This window comes from Tachypleus tridentatus, chromosome 5 (genome assembly GCF_004210375.1).
Source record: "Tachypleus tridentatus isolate NWPU-2018 chromosome 5, ASM421037v1, whole genome shotgun sequence".
Taxonomy (NCBI): Eukaryota; Metazoa; Arthropoda; class Merostomata; order Xiphosura; family Limulidae; genus Tachypleus; species Tachypleus tridentatus.
In genome coordinates this window covers 47,946,159-47,966,810 of record NC_134829.1, presented here as the reverse complement: position 1 = coordinate 47,966,810, position 20,652 = coordinate 47,946,159, and the positions used below count along the sequence as shown (strand labels likewise).

Below are 20,652 nucleotides of genomic sequence, written 5' to 3'. Positions count from 1 at the left end.
GTTTTTTTCTTCTTGAACTGTTTACTGGTGGGAAGACAACTGTATAACAGCATCTGAAAGCAACTAATCAATTATCGTTAATCACTTGGCTCTGTTTATCAAAACATAACTGATATGATTGATAAATGACTTATGTTATCGTTAATGTTAAACACGTAAGGTAGTACTTAGGAGCACTATGATCATTTGTATATTGTTTTTAAACACTTATATAAAAAACAAATATAACATTAAATTTAATACATTTGATAAATCAACAACAATAACTTTTTTTTGTGTGTTCACTAGAAATATTATAATATCAACTCAGTTATGTAGGTGTCAGTTTTTAACTTCTATCTGTATCTTATCAGTCAATCAGTTGTTTATTAAGTTCCCATCTTTAGCTGGCTGTGATCTTTGATAACTGGATGTGGTTTGGTCTTTAATCATCTGTTTGAGAAGTTCCATCTTCTAGATTTAGGTTGACAATCATTAAAGTGATTGGAAAAGAAATGTATTTGTCAGTTAGTTGGGTGGGTGTGATGTTTGGTTGTTTTTTATCTTATGATGTATCTATGGGTTTAATAGTCTTCAGTTTGTTTTTTCATTAATGGTGTGATGTTTGGTTGTTTTTTGTTATCTTATGATGCAGCTGTGGGTTAATAGTCTTCAGTTTGTGTTTTTCATTAATGGTTTATTTATATTTAAGGTCTTAACATGTAGGAAAGTTTAGCAGTATTACTATGATACCCTTTTTAGCTTTTAGATGTAGTTTTTCAAGAAGAGACGCTTCTCAATGTTATCAAGTCTGTGACACGAAATGGACGCTCTATCATTCTCACGGCTGTCCTCGCTCTCATTCTGGTCTACCTCTTCTCCATTATTGGATACCTCTTCTTCCGAGATGACTTTCTGATGGAAGTAGATGAAAGAATTGTGGAAGAACCAAAACCAAAGTTACCAGGTAATATAAATTAAATGACACAAATTATCAAATATGGTATTTGAAGTTTACAGCCAACTACAGTATAGTACATACATTGGAAGAGTCCTCTGAAATCTGAACTAGAGGTTTTATGTAATAAGAGTAATAGAGTAAATACAGAGAATTTTATGAAGCTCAAACTAGAAGTTCTAATTGATCAGAGTTAGGTAGAAAGGATTTTGCTGAAGTGTAAACTACAGTTTCAGTAGTTTAGATAATTTACATGAAATGACAAAAACACAGTTTCTGAATTGTTAGAGTTAAATACAATAGATATTTCTGAATCTAAAAACACAGATTGTTAATAGTTTAATTACATAGTACCTTACTGAAACTTAAAAGACTATTTATAAAGTGTTATGGTAAGTATAAAGGATTCTGCTGAATTCTCTACTACTGTTTTTAAATAGTTATGATAAAACCACTGTATTGTACTGAAGCCTAAATTGTAGTTTCTAAACTGTTAGGGTAAGTGTAGATGATTTTGCTGAATTCTCTACTTCTATTTCTAAACTGTTAGGGTAAATGTAGAGAATTTTGCTGAAATATCTACTACTATTTCTAAACTGTTAGGGTAAGTGAAGAGAATTTTGCTGAATTATCTACTACTGTTTCTAAGCAGTTAGGGTAAAAACATTGGACACATTTCCTAAGTTGTTATGGTTTAAGTACAAATAATTTTCAGTGCTGTGATAGAAATAATGTACCAAACATTGCTAAATTCTAAGCAAAAGCTACTCTAATTAAAGTACATATGACTTTACTGAAGATTAAATCAAACCTAAATAGTTTATTGAGAGTGTATAAAACCACATGAAAGCCTTAACTAGAACTACATTACATAGAATCTTGCTAAAGTTTCTGTGTTAAAGTAAATGTCTTTATATTTATTTGAATGTTGAAACTAGTTAATCTTGGGAAATGCATGTATGTAAGATCTGGTTAAGGTAAGTTAGTTTTAAAATTTACTGATGTACACAGATAACTAGTATCTAAATTTAAGCTAGAGCCTAAATTTGCTCTGAAATATTTTCACAGAGAAAGCCTGATCTTGTACTGACAGTATATAAAGTCAGTTTAAAAAACATTGTAGCAATGCTAGTTCGACTGTTTTTTGTTGTACTGGTTGAATGTCAAACAGAGGGCTGGTTTACACTCAAACTGACATGTAATAAAAAAAATTACCATAATGATTTTTTCAATATGAAAATAACTTTCTGACATTCATAAAAACTCATTCAACAGATAATGTGAAATATAGCTGTTCTAGAATCAGGTTTGGTTAGAAAATAAGTTATCCACAGTCCTAGTGAAGCCCTTTTCATTTTGCTGTAGAATTTGTAGCTAAACATAGTCCAACAATGGAAACGGCAGACCTTCAACCTAAACCAGAATTTTGTTCATCAGAAGAAGTAGCCAACTGTGATAAAAATACATCAAGAGACAACAAGTACACCATTCATAATAATCTATCTGGTACGTTATATTTCCTAGGTAGTTTTATTTCAACTTCTGCATATTGTTTTTCCATTTTTGACCTTTGTTGAGAGAGAATAGTTTGTGTATATATATATACATATAGCTCCTGTGTAAAACTTTTTGAAAGTACATTTTTTTTTGCAATTGCAGTGCTTTGTTTCATAATATGTAAAAATAAAAGGGGAGGGGCTATTGATTTGGAAGGTTATAAAATACAATTTCAAAACTGTTTTCTTTGATTTGGTGTAATGGCAAAATAGCATGTACACAACTCTGTTTTTAAGTTCTCTTATTATTTATTTAATGTAGGAGGTAACACAATAACATTTACATGGCTGTATACTCAGTTTCTGCTAGTGTTTTTCACTTTTAGGACAAATTAAAATTGTAGAAAAATGTACACAGTTTTTAGGAATGGATATAATAACGAATATGTCCTCTAGTAGTTCAGTAGTAAATCTACTGAGTTAGTGATAAAGTCTGGGGTTTGATTCCCTGAAATAGACATAGCAGATAGCCCAATGTGGCTTTACTCTCAATCAAATGCACACACACACTAACAAGGGATGCAGCTTTCAGGATAGCTTTATGTAACTGTAAGAAATTTGTATATAGCAAGCAGATTTTATCATTAAATCTGCTATTATGTAGTTTGCTTCATTCGGAGGTCATTTCCAGTATTCAACATTTTCTGAATTCTAACTGTGGTTGGAAATTTTCACTAAAACATGTCAGTATAAATGAGGTGAAATGGCAGTGTTTATATATTTTCCTAATTTAAAATTTTACTGTATATATTTTTAAAGAAATTGTGTTAACTGCAACTAATATTTTCTGGAACCTGCTTCAATATAAAGTTAGATAGGAGTACAGTCCTTAAGTGATTACAAAGAAAGGCTTGGATTACAAGATGGCTGGATTATTAAATTTTACTTTTTACTTCAGCTTTTACTAACAAAGATTAAAACACCAGTCCATATCTTAAACAGTTGGTAAATGACAACAAGAGCAAACAAGATGAGTGCATTAATTCTAAACTGGTTAAGAAACATCGGGAAGTTTAAAAAAACAATAAGGCTTCTGGGTCAGGTAATATTTCCTCAGGGGTTTTGAAGGAGGTTAAAAATTGGATGTGTGAACCACTTGCTACTAGTTTTTGTTGGTCCTTTAAGAGGGAGGTAATAAAATTGTCATAGTAATTATAGACCCATTAGTCTTACATCAGTTGTTGGAAAAGTTTTAGAAAGTTTGATAAAAGATTCTTTGCAAAGTAATTTAACAAAGTTTAGAATTTTATTGGATAGTCAGTAGGGTTTCCAAGATGAAAATCTTGCCTTGTAAGTCTTTTGACATTCTGTAAAAAAAGTTAGCTTGTGTAGATAAGAGTAAGAGTGTATATTTGGTGCACCTGGATTTTCAGAAAGCATTTGACAATGTGCCACATAAAAGGTTTTAAAAGAATTATCTCTATAGGTGTGGGGGGATAAGTTAGTAAATTTGAAAGAAAGCAGAGGCTTGTTACAAATGGTTTTCAGTTATATTGGATTAATGTCAAGTGGGTACCTCATGGGTCACTTTTAGGACCTTTGCTTTTTTTGAATTACGTAAATTGCATAGATGAAAGGATAGTCAATAAATTAAAAGTTTCAAGTGATATTAAGTAAGATCTTGGGTGTTGCTATCTGTGAAGAAAAGGGTGCTGCTTTATAAAACAAATTAGGTCTTTTAACAAGTTGGGCAAACAAATGGCACAAATTGTAAAATACTGCATGTGCATTATAATTTGAATTATAAGTGTAATTTGATAGGAATAATCATAACAGTGTCATGAAACAAAAGGATCTTGGTGTAATGGTTGATCAGTCTTTTAAGCCATCCAAGCAGTGTGCTTTTGCTAGTTGTATTTACAGAAATATTGAATACAAGTCTAAAGAGTTATAATTTCAAGGTACAAGTCACTGGTTAGGACATATTTAGAGTATTGTATTCAGTCTTGAACTTCTTACTCTAAAAAGGACATTGAATTATTGGAAAGGGTTCAGAGAAGGATTACTAGAATGGTCCTGGAATGGAGAGGTTGTAATATGAGAAGAGGTTGAAATCTGATGCTTGTTTTCTCTTGAAAAAAGAATCATTAAGAAGGATTTGGTTGAGGTGTTTAAGAATGTAAAAGGAATTGACAGTGTTGATATATTTTCTTACTTAGCAGTGAGAACAGTGAGTCTAGGGTACATGAGTATAAATTCTGGCAGGGTAGGAGTCACATTCAACTAAGACAGTTTGATTGACAGGATAGTTGACTTTTGGAATGGGCTGCCTTTGGATGATGTGGGCACAGTAAATTTAAGTGAGTTTGAGACAAAGCTTGATAAGATATGAATAATAAGGGCTGTTTTTAAGATTGTTTATAATTTATTAATTAGTAGTTTCGTTTAGAGGGTGGGATAGCAGAGATGGACCAATAGGTCCCATGTTGGCCTGAAACATTGTCATGTGGGTGTCCACAGGGTGCACTTGCCCCTCCCGTTCAAAAATAAAAACATTCATTCTTTCTGTATTTAGAATATATGTATAATATTGATTTAAAGTCTTCCCCACTCTTCCTTCTGTTGTTTCCATGAATGCCAATGCCATAGCTTTGCAGTATTATCTTGATTCACCATAACTCTAGACTTGGTTAGCTGTTGGCTTTTAAATTTCAAACAAATTTAGCTTTGTAGTGTATAGAAACCAAATTATAATGTGTGTTTTAAAGCAGTTTGTGTTGTTAAAATATTAATAGTATATAGCATGGCTACAACATTAGTTTATTATTAACCATTTAATTAATTTAGAGCAAATGAAGAAAAATGATTCTAATGTAATCATTCATGTGTGTATCTTGGCTAGTTATTTTTCAATTAAATAAAAAATATTACACACAAATGTTAGATACATATACATATATATATATAATTTTTAATTAAAAATTATAAAAGGTTGAACTAAAATATAACAGTAATTTTATTAATACTTTTTGAAGTCCAAGTAATTTGTTGATAAAACTGCTACATTATTACGAAGTTCATTCTCCAGTAATATTTCATTTATTAATAACTTTATAAAAATAAATTAATTTAATTATTATTAATAATCTAAAAGTAAGCTTTTGCTTTGACCTACAATTATCATTTGAAGAACAACTTGTTAAAATAAATGTATGAAATATAAATAGTATAAGAACTTGAAGGCATTTCTATGTTAAAAAACCTGTTGGTGGTTTTAGTTCACATGCAGTTGATTTATAGTATTAAAGGAAAGCAACTTTATATAGAGTTGTACCACGTGTGTGTGTGTGTACATACATACACAAACACTATACTCTTATAAAAACGCTAACAAATATTGCAGTTGTTTTGTTCTGATTGCATATTAAAAAAAAAAGGTTTGAAATACACAATAATTCCAGATTTGTTGTAGTCATTGTGTTACATTATAATTTGTATTTTGCTTTGTTCTGTTGGTGTAACAGACCATCTTCCAGTAGAGACAAAAGTTCTGTCCTAGATGTACTAGAAGAAAATAGTTTACAAGAACCAGAAATTGAGGGTGGAAAGGAAAGAGCATGTGATTCAATGATCATGTGTATTGTTACCACCTTAAACCAAGGGCTAAGAAACGGTGGTGGAATTGGAGATGTGCTTCGTGCTCCAAGTGCCAAGGTAGGATAGGTTGGAGTACATCATAAGATTTGGTAAAGAAGAAATGTGATGATACTGAAATTTGTTTTACATTAACTGTGAATTGTATTTCATTAATTCTAATATTTTCTTTTATCTTAAAACAACTTTTAATTATTTACAAGCAGAGCAAAGTAGTAGATAGTTATTATTAGTAGTAGATAATTATTCTGTTTCAATATGATATAGTAAAAAGAGAAAGATAATCTGTCAATCCACTTCAGTTTTTAAAATGGTAGTTAGAATTGGGAGATGAGATGTTCTTAATTTTCTAAATGAGTTAAAACATTTGTACATTAATTTCTAACATTGAACATTTGTGACTTAACAATATTCCACTGTGCCCAAAAAGTTTCTTAAATATATGCACAAAGTCTGAAAATGCAAGTTATGTGCCCAGTTTCATGATACATGTATAATTATATTTGAATATTGAATGCACACGTACTCAAATATAAACCTATCTCAGTAATTTGATTGCACCTGGAAAATTGCACAATATGTAGTTATGTTAAAACATTAAAAAATACAATGCTATACACATTGTTCAGCTAAGATGATGTTTAGCAGTTGATATGAAGAAAAGTACCCAAAGCTATGAAAGATTAGTTGTTTTTTTTAATCATATCTATTTAAGCAAGTGAGGAAATGTTCCTGTTCTTGGTTAGTTAAACTTTTAATGGATCTGACTACATTGTCTTTATAAGAACAACTGAACTATTTGATCCATGAAATTGGACTTTCTCAAATATAAGTTAGGGAAATTACACCTCACATGTTACTTTCTTTATTAAGAAAAGAGTGTGTTGAAATATTTGTGTAATTTCTTACTTTCACATTCATGAAATTTACACACTTACTTATCTGGGCTATTGTTTCACTTGGCCAGACATTAAGAGGCCCTGGTTATAGAACACCTTTCACTTATGCAACCAAACTTCTAGTGCACGTGGTATTTCTTGATTGCAAGATTATAGAAACAAAGTAAGAAAATACACAACATTTATAGTCTTAAACTTCACTGAATTGCAGGTGGTTATGCATGCCGATTCTGAGACCTACAACTGTTGAGTCCTAGTTAAACACCCCCCGCTAGCACAGTGGTAAATCTACAGATTTACAAACTGAAACCAGGGGTTTGATACCCCTTGGTGGGTTCAGCAGACAGTCCAATGTGGCTTTGCTATAAGAAAAACACACATCCTAGTTAAAATCTTTAAAATACTTACATTCTTAAGTGAGGGCTTTATTAATATTAGAATAAGCCTTCCTGAACCAGTTTGTTTTTCTTTTTAATTTCAGGAACCACTGTTTGCAGCACGAGTGGTTTATGACATGCTTTACTTCTTTGTGGTCATCATCATAGTTCTGAATCTTATTTTTGGTGTAATTATTGACACCTTTGCTGACTTAAGGAGTGAGAAGCAACAGAAGGAAGAGATCATGAAAAATACCTGTTTTATTTGTGGTGAGTTGGAATGATTAATGGTCGGTGTGTATTAAAGTACTCTTTCATGAATCATTTCTGAATTGTTCTCTGTTTTATGAAAGGTACAAATTTAGCCACTGGTAGACTGAACAGATGGGTCTAAAAATGTACCTCAGAATGAAGCTTGTGGAGGTATTAACTTTTATTGATAAGGATAGAACAACGTTTCGACCTTAAGAAGACCTAAGAAGGTCAAAACATTGTTCTATCCTTATCAATAAAAGTGTTAATACCCATACCAGCCATTCTGAGGTACATTTTTATTTCAAGTGGGTTTCTCATCATCAAGAAGATTGGTCTAAACCCTCATAAAGAAAAATTGATACTTTGAATAATCCTTAAATAATGTAGTTAAACTTAGAAAACTGACAACCAGTGATGCTAGTTATGTAATGTGCCATGAACATTATATTAGGCAATTTAGGTGACCATAAGTTTTAAATGATCTTACTTAAATCAGGATGTAGCATTTCTCTGTAACTTTAGCATAGATAGCCATTGTGTGGCTTTGTGCTTAATTACAAACAAACAAAACCTGTAAGTTTTCGTTTTTTAGTGCCATCTTGTTGTATTTTAACGACATGTAAGAAAAAATTTCATTCTGTACTGTCTGGTAACTATTTTAGCAACAACCAGAAAAATTGACAGACCTTAATTAATTACATCCGTCTTCATCGTGTATAATTAGTTTGAGATAAGTATAAATCACAATCTTTTATAAGAATGGTGGTCAAGAATGTGAGCTATCTTCAGAATTACTTCATCATGCTCAGTCTGATGACTATAATTATGTCCTTTTGCCATGTATCATAATTTCTGTTATAATGGTTTCAGCTGGAGATTAAGAGTAATTTCGAATACCACAGTTAACAGATCTAGGTTATAAAAATCTATTAACCCTCTTGCCCTGGGTATCCTTTACTGCACATGACACAAACTTTTAGTGTCTTATATTAAAATGTTATATAACTACTTTTCTCTACATTATACCAATTAATATAACGTAAAACCTTAGCTAATAATCCATATGTTGTTATTATACAAGTTTTAAGTTCCCCGAGCATGACACATTTTGTCTTGGCATCTTTTCTTCTCTCTTTTATACACCATGCCTTCAAATAGAATGAAGTTAAGTGTAAATTATGCATCATACATTTGTAATTGTTCAAACAAACTATAATTTTTATATCCTTAATGTTTTGTTATATTGAATAGAAAAGTCAGACACCACCTATCACATCCTCATACATTTGTAATTGTTCAAACAAACCATAATTTTTATATCCTTAATGTTTTGTTATATTGAATAGAAAAGTCAGACCCCACCAATCACATCCTCATACATTTGTAATTGTTCAAACAAACCATAATTTTTATATCCTTAATGTTTTGTTATATTGAATAGAAAAGTCAGACACCACCTATCACATCCTCATACATTTGTAATTGTTCAAACAAACCATAATTTTATATCCTTAATGTTTTGTTATATTGAATAGAAAAGTCAGACCCCACCAATCACATCCTCATACATTTGTAATTGTTCAAACAAACCATAATTTTATATCCTTAATGTTTTGTTATATTGAATAGAAAAGTCAGACACCACCAATCACATCCTCATACATTTGTAATTGTTCAAACAAACTATAATTTTTATATCCTTAATGTTTTGTTATATTGAATAGAAAAGTCAGACACCACCAATCACATCCTCATACATTTGTAATTGTTCAAACAAACCATAATTTTTATATCCTTAATGTTTTGTTATATTGAATAGAAAAGTCAGACACCACCAATCACATCCTCATACATTTGTAATTGTTCAAACAAACCATAATTTTATATCCTTAATGTTTTGTTATATTGAATAGAAAAGTCAGACACCACCAATCACATCCTCATACATTTGTAATTGTTCAAACAAACTATAATTTTATATCCTTAATGTTTTGTTATATTGAATAGAAAAGTCAGACACCACCAATCACATCCTCATACATTTGTAATTGTTCAAACAAACCATAATTTTTATATCCTTAATGTTTTGTTATATTGAATAGAAAAGTCAGACACCACCAATCACATCCTCATACATTTGTAATTGTTCAAACAAACTATAATTTTTATATCCTTAATGTTTTGTTATATTGAATAGAAAAGTCAGACACCACCAATCACATCCTCATACATTTGTAATTGTTCAAACAAACCATAATTTTTATATCCTTAATGTTTTGTTATATTGAATAGAAAAGTCAGACACTACCAATCACATCCTCATACATTTGTAATTGTTCAAACCATAATTTTTATATCCTTAATGTTTTGTTATATTGAATAGAAAAGTCAGACACCACTAATCACATCCTCATACATTTGTAATTGTTCAAACAAACCATAATTTTTATATCCTTAATGTTTTGTTATATTGAATAGAAAAGTCAGACACCACCAATCACATCCTCATACATTTGTAATTGTTCAAACAAACCATAATTTTTATATCCTTAATGTTTTGTTATATTGAATAGAAAAGTCAGACACCACCAATCACATCCTCATACATTTGTAATTGTTCAAACCATAATTTTTATATCCTTAATGTTTTGTTATATTGAATAGAAAAGTCAGACACCACTAATCACATCCTCATACATTTGTAATTGTTCAAACAAACCATAATTTTATATCCTTAATGTTTTGTTATATTGAATAGAAAAGTCAGACACCACCAATCACATCCTCATACATTTGTAATTGTTCAAACAAACCATAATTTTATATCCTTAATGTTTTGTTATATTGAATAGAAAAGTCAGACACCACCAATCACATCCTCATACATTTGTAATTGTTCAAACAAACCATAATTTTTATATCCTTAATGTTTTGTTATATTGAATAGAAAAGTCAGACACCACCAATCACATCCTCATACATTTGTAATTGTTCAAACAAACCATAATTTTTATATCCTTAATGTTTTGTTATATTGAATAGAAAAGTCAGACACCACCAATCACATCCTCATACATTTGTAATTGTTCAAACAAAGCATAATTTTATATCCTTAATGTTTTGTTATATTGAATAGAAAAGTCAGACCCCACCAATCACATCCTCATACATTTGTAATTGTTCAAACAAAGCATAATTTTATATCCTTAATGTTTTGTTATATTGAATAGAAAAGTCAGACCCCACCAATCACATCCTCATACATTTGTAATTGTTCAAAGTATAATTTTTATATCCTTAATGTTTTGTTATATTGAATAGAAAAGTCAGACACCACCAATCACATCCTCATACATTTGTAATTGTTCAAACAAACCATAATTTTATATTCTTAATGTTTTGTTATATTGAATAGAAAAGTCAGACACCACCAATCACATCCTCATACATTTGTAATTGTTCAAACAAACCATAATTTTATATCCTTAATGTTTTGTTATATTGAATAGAAAAGTCAGACACCACCAATCACATCCTCATACATTTGTAATTGTTCAAACAAACCATAATTTTATATCCTTAATGTTTTGTTATATTGAATAGAAAAGTCAGACACCACCAATCACATCCTCATACATTTGTAATTGTTCAAACAAACCATAATTTTTATATCCTTAATGTTTTGTTATATTGAATAGAAAAGTCAGACACCACCAATCACATCCTCATACATTTGTAATTGTTCAAACAAACTATAATTTTATATCCTTAATGTTTTGTTATATTGAATAGAAAAGTCAGACACCACCAATCACATCCTCATACATTTGTAATTGTTCAAACAAACTATAATTTTTATATCCTTAATGTTTTGTTATATTGAATAGAAAAGTCAGACACCACCAATCACATCCTCATACATTTGTAATTGTTCAAACAAACCATAATTTTTATATCCTTAATGTTTTGTTATATTGAATAGAAAAGTCAGACACCACCAATCACATCCTCATACATTTGTAATTGTTCAAACAAACTATAATTTTTATATCCTTAATGTTTTGTTATATTGAATAGAAAAGTCAGACACCACCAATCACATCCTCATACATTTGTAATTGTTCAAACAAACTATAATTTTATATCCTTAATGTTTTGTTATATTGAATAGAAAAGTCAGACACCACCAATCACATCCTCATACATTTGTAATTGTTCAAACAAACTATAATTTTATATCCTTAATGTTTTGTTATATTGAATAGAAAAGTCAGACACCACCAATCACATCCTCATACATTTGTAATTGTTCAAACAAACTATAATTTTATATCCTTAATGTTTTGTTATATTGAATAGAAAAGTCAGACACCACCAATCACATCCTCATACATTTGTAATTGTTCAAACAAACTATAATTTTTATATTCTTAATGTTTTGTTATATTGAATAGAAAAGTCAGACACCACCAATCACATCCTCATACATTTGTAATTGTTCAAACAAACCATAATTTTATATCCTTAATGTTTTGTTATATTGAATAGAAAAGTCAGACACCACCAATCACATCCTCATACATTTGTAATTGTTCAAACAAACTATAATTTTATATCCTTAATGTTTTGTTATATTGAATAGAAAAGTCAGACACCACCAATCACATCCTCATACATTTGTAATTGTTCAAACAAACCATAATTTTATATCCTTAATGTTTTGTTATATTGAATAGAAAAGTCAGACACCACCAATCACATCCTCATACATTTGTAATTGTTCAAACAAACCATAATTTTATATCCTTAATGTTTTGTTATATTGAATAGAAAAGTCAGACACCACCAATCACATCCTCATACATTTGTAATTGTTCAAACAAACTATAATTTTTATATCCTTAATGTTTTGTTATATTGAATAGAAAAGTCAGACACCACCAATCACATCCTCATACATTTGTAATTGTTCAAACAAACCATAATTTTTATATCCTTAATGTTTTGTTATATTGAATAGAAAAGTCAGACACCACCAATCACATCCTCATACATTTGTAATTGTTCAAACAAACTATAATTTTATATCCTTAATGTTTTGTTATATTGAATAGAAAAGTCAGACACCACCAATCACATCCTCATACATTTGTAATTGTTCAAACAAACCATAATTTTATATCCTTAATGTTTTGTTATATTGAATAGAAAAGTCAGACACCACCAATCACATCCTCATACATTTGTAATTGTTCAAACAAACCATAATTTTATATCCTTAATGTTTTGTTATATTGAATAGAAAAGTCAGACACCACCAATCACATCCTCATACATTTGTAATTGTTCAAACCATAATTTTTATATCCTTAATGTTTTGTTATATTGAATAGAAAAGTCAGACACCACTAATCACATCCTCATACATTTGTAATTGTTCAAACAAACCATAATTTTTATATCCTTAATGTTTTGTTATATTGAATAGAAAAGTCAGACACCACCAATCACATCCTCATACATTTGTAATTGTTCAAACAAACCATAATTTTTATATCCTTAATGTTTTGTTATATTGAATAGAAAAGTCAGACACCACCAATCACATCCTCATACATTTGTAATTGTTCAAACAAACCATAATTTTATATCCTTAATGTTTTGTTATATTGAATAGAAAAGTCAGACACCACCAATCACATCCTCATACATTTGTAATTGTTCAAACAAACCATAATTTTTATATCCTTAATGTTTTGTTATATTGAATAGAAAAGTCAGACACCACCAATCACATCCTCATACATTTGTAATTGTTCAAACAAAGCATAATTTTTATATCCTTAATGTTTTGTTATATTGAATAGAAAAGTCAGACCCCACCAATCACATCCTCATACATTTGTAATTGTTCAAACAAAGCATAATTTTTATATCCTTAATGTTTTGTTATATTGAATAGAAAAGTCAGACCCCACCAATCACATCCTCATACATTTGTAATTGTTCAAAGTATAATTTTTATATCCTTAATGTTTTGTTATATTGAATAGAAAAGTCAGACACCACCAATCACATCCTCATACATTTGTAATTGTTCAAACAAACCATAATTTTTATATTCTTAATGTTTTGTTATATTGAATAGAAAAGTCAGACACCACCAATCACATCCTCATACATTTGTAATTGTTCAAACAAACCATAATTTTTATATCCTTAATGTTTTGTTATATTGAATAGAAAAGTCAGACACCACCAATCACATCCTCATACATTTGTAATTGTTCAAACAAACCATAATTTTTATATTCTTAATGTTTTGTTATATTGAATAGAAAAGTCAGACACCACCAATCACATCCTCATACATTTGTAATTGTTCAAACAAACCATAATTTTATATCCTTAATGTTTTGTTATATTGAATAGAAAAGTCAGACACCACCAATCACATCCTCATACATTTGTAATTGTTCAAACAAACTATAATTTTATATCCTTAATGTTTTGTTATATTGAATAGAAAAGTCAGACACCACCAATCACATCCTCATACATTTGTAATTGTTCAAACAAACTATAATTTTATATCCTTAATGTTTTGTTATATTGAATAGAAAAGTCAGACACCACCAATCACATCCTCATACATTTGTAATTGTTCAAACAAACCATAATTTTTATATCCTTAATGTTTTGTTATATTGAATAGAAAAGTCAGACACCACCAATCACATCCTCATACATTTGTAATTGTTCAAACAAACTATAATTTTATATCCTTAATGTTTTGTTATATTGAATAGAAAAGTCAGACACCACCAATCACATCCTCATACATTTGTAATTGTTCAAACAAACTATAATTTTTATATCCTTAATGTTTTGTTATATTGAATAGAAAAGTCAGACACCACCAATCACATCCTCATACATTTGTAATTGTTCAAACAAACTATAATTTTTATATCCTTAATGTTTTGTTATATTGAATAGAAAAGTCAGACACCACCAATCACATCCTCATACATTTGTAATTGTTCAAACAAACTATAATTTTTATATCCTTAATGTTTTGTTATATTGAATAGAAAAGTCAGACACCACCAATCACATCCTCATACATTTGTAATTGTTCAAACAAACTATAATTTTTATATTCTTAATGTTTTGTTATATTGAATAGAAAAGTCAGACACCACCAATCACATCCTCATACATTTGTAATTGTTCAAACAAACCATAATTTTTATATCCTTAATGTTTTGTTATATTGAATAGAAAAGTCAGACACCACCAATCACATCCTCATACATTTGTAATTGTTCAAACAAACTATAATTTTTATATCCTTAATGTTTTGTTATATTGAATAGAAAAGTCAGACACCACCAATCACATCCTCATACATTTGTAATTGTTCAAACAAACCATAATTTTATATCCTTAATGTTTTGTTATATTGAATAGAAAAGTCAGACACCACCAATCACATCCTCATACATTTGTAATTGTTCAAACAAACCATAATTTTATATCCTTAATGTTTTGTTATATTGAATAGAAAAGTCAGACACCACCAATCACATCCTCATACATTTGTAATTGTTCAAACAAACTATAATTTTTATATCCTTAATGTTTTGTTATATTGAATAGAAAAGTCAGACACCACCAATCACATCCTCATACATTTGTAATTGTTCAAACAAACCATAATTTTATATCCTTAATGTTTTGTTATATTGAATAGAAAAGTCAGACACCACCAATCACATCCTCATACATTTGTAATTGTTCAAACAAACTATAATTTTATATCCTTAATGTTTTGTTATATTGAATAGAAAAGTCAGACACCACCAATCACATCCTCATACATTTGTAATTGTTCAAACAAACCATAATTTTATATCCTTAATGTTTTGTTATATTGAATAGAAAAGTCAGACACCACCAATCACATCCTCATACATTTGTAATTGTTCAAACCATAATTTTATATCCTTAATGTTTTGTTATATTGAATAGAAAAGTCAGACACCACCAATCACATCCTCATACATTTGTAATTGTTCAAACAAAGCATAATTTTATATCCTTAATGTTTTGTTATATTGAATAGAAAAGTCAGACCCCACCAATCACATCCTCATACATTTGTAATTGTTCAAACAAACCATAATTTTTATATCCTTAATGTTTTGTTATATTGAATAGAAAAGTCAGACACCACCAATCACATCCTCATACATTTGTAATTGTTCAAACAAACCATAATTTTTATATCCTTAATGTTTTGTTATATTGAATAGAAAAGTCAGACACCACCAATCACATCCTCATACATTTGTAATTGTTCAAACAAACCATAATTTTTATATCCTTAATGTTTTGTTATATTGAATAGAAAAGTCAGACACCACCAATCACATCCTCATACATTTGTAATTGTTCAAACAAACCATAATTTTTATATCCTTAATGTTTTGTTATATTGAATAGAAAAGTCAGACACCACCAATCACATCCTCATACATTTGTAATTGTTCAAACAAACTATAATTTTTATATCCTTAATGTTTTGTTATATTGAATAGAAAAGTCAGACACCACCAATCACATCCTCATACATTTGTAATTGTTCAAACAAACCATAATTTTTATATCCTTAATGTTTTGTTATATTGAATAGAAAAGTCAGACACCACCAATCACATCCTCATACATTTGTAATTGTTCAAACAAACTATAATTTTATATCCTTAATGTTTTGTTATATTGAATAGAAAAGTCAGACACCACTAATCACATCCTCATACATTTGTAATTGTTCAAACAAACCATAATTTTTATATCCTTAATGTTTTGTTATATTGAATAGAAAAGTCAGACACCACCAATCACATCCTCATACATTTGTAATTGTTCAAACAAACCATAATTTTTATATCCTTAATGTTTTGTTATATTGAATAGAAAAGTCAGACACCACCAATCACATCCTCATACATTTGTAATTGTTCAAACCATAATTTTTATATCCTTAATGTTTTGTTATATTGAATAGAAAAGTCAGACACCACTAATCACATCCTCATACATTTGTAATTGTTCAAACAAACCATAATTTTTATATCCTTAATGTTTTGTTATATTGAATAGAAAAGTCAGACACCACCAATCACATCCTCATACATTTGTAATTGTTCAAACAAACCATAATTTTTATATCCTTAATGTTTTGTTATATTGAATAGAAAAGTCAGACACCACCAATCACATCCTCATACATTTGTAATTGTTCAAACAAACCATAATTTTATATCCTTAATGTTTTGTTATATTGAATAGAAAAGTCAGACACCACCAATCACATCCTCATACATTTGTAATTGTTCAAACAAACCATAATTTTATATCCTTAATGTTTTGTTATATTGAATAGAAAAGTCAGACACCACTAATCACATCCTCATACATTTGTAATTGTTCAAACAAACCATAATTTTTATATCCTTAATGTTTTGTTATATTGAATAGAAAAGTCAGACACCACCAATCACATCCTCATACATTTGTAATTGTTCAAACAAACCATAATTTTATATCCTTAATGTTTTGTTATATTGAATAGAAAAGTCAGACACCACCAATCACATCCTCATACATTTGTAATTGTTCAAACCATAATTTTTATATCCTTAATGTTTTGTTATATTGAATAGAAAAGTCAGACACCACTAATCACATCCTCATACATTTGTAATTGTTCAAACAAACCATAATTTTTATATCCTTAATGTTTTGTTATATTGAATAGAAAAGTCAGACACCACCAATCACATCCTCATACATTTGTAATTGTTCAAACAAACCATAATTTTATATCCTTAATGTTTTGTTATATTGAATAGAAAAGTCAGACACCACCAATCACATCCTCATACATTTGTAATTGTTCAAACAAACCATAATTTTATATCCTTAATGTTTTGTTATATTGAATAGAAAAGTCAGACACCACTAATCACATCCTCATACATTTGTAATTGTTCAAACAAACCATAATTTTTATATCCTTAATGTTTTGTTATATTGAATAGAAAAGTCAGACACCACCAATCACATCCTCATACATTTGTAATTGTTCAAACAAACCATAATTTTTATATCCTTAATGTTTTGTTATATTGAATAGAAAAGTCAGACACCACCAATCACATCCTCATACATTTGTAATTGTTCAAACAAACTATAATTTTATATCCTTAATGTTTTGTTATATTGAATAGAAAAGTCAGACACCACCAATCACATCCTCATACATTTGTAATTGTTCAAACAAACCATAATTTTTATATCCTTAATGTTTTGTTATATTGAATAGAAAAGTCAGACACCACCAATCACATCCTCATACATTTGTAATTGTTCAAACAAACTATAATTTTATATCCTTAATGTTTTGTTATATTGAATAGAAAAGTCAGACACCACCAATCACATCCTCATACATTTGTAATTGTTCAAACAAACCATAATTTTATATCCTTAATGTTTTGTTATATTGAATAGAAAAGTCAGACACCACTAATCACATCCTCATACATTTGTAATTGTTCAAACAAACCATAATTTTTATATCCTTAATGTTTTGTTATATTGAATAGAAAAGTCAGACACCACCAATCACATCCTCATACATTTGTAATTGTTCAAACAAACCATAATTTTTATATCCTTAATGTTTTGTTATATTGAATAGAAAAGTCAGACACCACTAATCACATCCTCATACATTTGTAATTGTTCAAACAAACCATAATTTTTATATCCTTAATGTTTTGTTATATTGAATAGAAAAGTCAGACACCACTAATCACATCCTCATACATTTGTAATTGTTCAAACAAACTATAATTTTATATCCTTAATGTTTTGTTATATTGAATAGAAAAGTCAGACACCACCAATCACATCCTCATACATTTGTAATTGTTCAAACAAACCATAATTTTATATCCTTAATGTTTTGTTATATTGAATAGAAAAGTCAGACACCACCAATCACATCCTCATACATTTGTAATTGTTCAAACAAACCATAATTTTTATATCCTTAATGTTTTGTTATATTGAATAGAAAAGTCAGACACCACTAATCACATCCTCATACATTTGTAATTGTTCAAACAAACCATAATTTTTATATCCTTAATGTTTTGTTATATTGAATAGAAAAGTCAGACACCACCAATCACATCCTCATACATTTGTAATTGTTCAAACAAACCATAATTTTTATATCCTTAATGTTTTGTTATATTGAATAGAAAAGTCAGACACCACTAATCACATCCTCATACATTTGTAATTGTTCAAACAAACCATAATTTTTATATCCTTAATGTTTTGTTATATTGAATAGAAAAGTCAGACACCACCAATCACATCCTCATACATTTGTAATTGTTCAAACAAACCATAATTTTTATATCCTTAATGTTTTGTTATATTGAATAGAAAAGTCAGACACCACCAATCACATCCTCATACATTTGTAATTGTTCAAACAAACCATAATTTTTATATCCTTAATGTTTTGTTATATTGAATAGAAAAGTCAGACACCACTAATCACATCCTCATACATTTGTAATTGTTCAAACAAACCATAATTTTTATATCCTTAATGTTTTGTTATATTGAATAGAAAAGTCAGACACCACCAATCACATCCTCATACATTTGTAATTGTTCAAACAAACCATAATTTTTATATCCTTAATGTTTTGTTATATTGAATAGAAAAGTCAGACACCACCAATCACATCCTCATACATTTGTAATTGTTCAAACAAACCATAATTTTTATATCCTTAATGTTTTGTTATATTGAATAGAAAAGTCAGACACCACTAATCACATCCTCATACATTTGTAATTGTTCAAACAAACCATAATTTTTATATCCTTAATGTTTTGTTATATTGAATAGAAAAGTCAGACACCACCAATCACATCCTCATACATTTGTAATTGTTCAAACAAACCATAATTTTTATATCCTTAATGTTTTGTTATATTGAATAGAAAAGTCAGACACCACCAATCACATCCTCATACATTTGTAATTGTTCAAACAAACCATAATTTTTATATCCTTAATGTTTTGTTATATTGAATAGAAAAGTCAGACACCACCAATCACATCCTCATACATTTGTAATTGTTCAAACAAACCATAATTTTTATATCCTTAATGTTTTGTTATATTGAATAGAAAAGTCAGACACCACCAATCACATCCTCATACATTTGTAATTGTTCAAACAAACCATAATTTTTATATCCTTAATGTTTTGTTATATTGAATAGAAAAGTCAGACACCACCAATCACATCCTCATACATTTGTAATTGTTCAAACAAACCATAATTTTTATATCCTTAATGTTTTGTTATATTGAATAGAAAAGTCAGACACCACCAATCACATCCTCATACATTTGTAATTGTTCAAACAAACCATAATTTTTATATCCTTAATGTTTTGTTATATTGAATAGAAAAGTCAGACACCACCAATCACATCCTCATACATTTGTAATTGTTCAAACAAACTATAATTTTTATATCCTTAATGTTTTGTTATATTGAATAGAAAAGTCAGACACCACCAATCACATCCTCATACATTTGTAATTGTTCAAACAAACCATAATTTTTATATCCTTAATGTTTTGTTATATTGAATAGAAAAGTCAGACACCACCAATCACATCCTCATACATTTGTAATTGTTCAAACAAACCATAATTTTTATATCCTTAATGTTTTGTTATATTGAATAGAAAAGTCAGACACCACCAATCACATCCTCATACATTTGTAATTGTTCAAACAAACCATAATTTTTATATCCTTAATGTTTTGTTATATTGAATAGAAAAGTCAGACACCACTAATCACATCCTCATACATTTGTAATTGTTCAAACAAACCATAATTTTATATCCTTAATGTTTT

At 28.8% G+C, this 20,652-nt stretch overlaps 1 protein-coding gene across 1 annotated transcript in view; it reads left to right on the top strand.

The window, feature by feature from the left end:
* LOC143250353 (inositol 1,4,5-trisphosphate-gated calcium channel ITPR1-like) overlaps positions 1-20,652 on the top strand; it is a 178,377-nt gene that overhangs the window by 141,554 nt on the left and 16,171 nt on the right. The window contains 5 exon segments of the mRNA XM_076500799.1: positions 742-946; positions 2,303-2,443; positions 5,035-5,089; positions 5,958-6,147; positions 7,468-7,633. Coding sequence (XP_076356914.1) covers positions 742-946; positions 2,303-2,443; positions 5,035-5,089; positions 5,958-6,147; positions 7,468-7,633 — 757 coding nt within the window.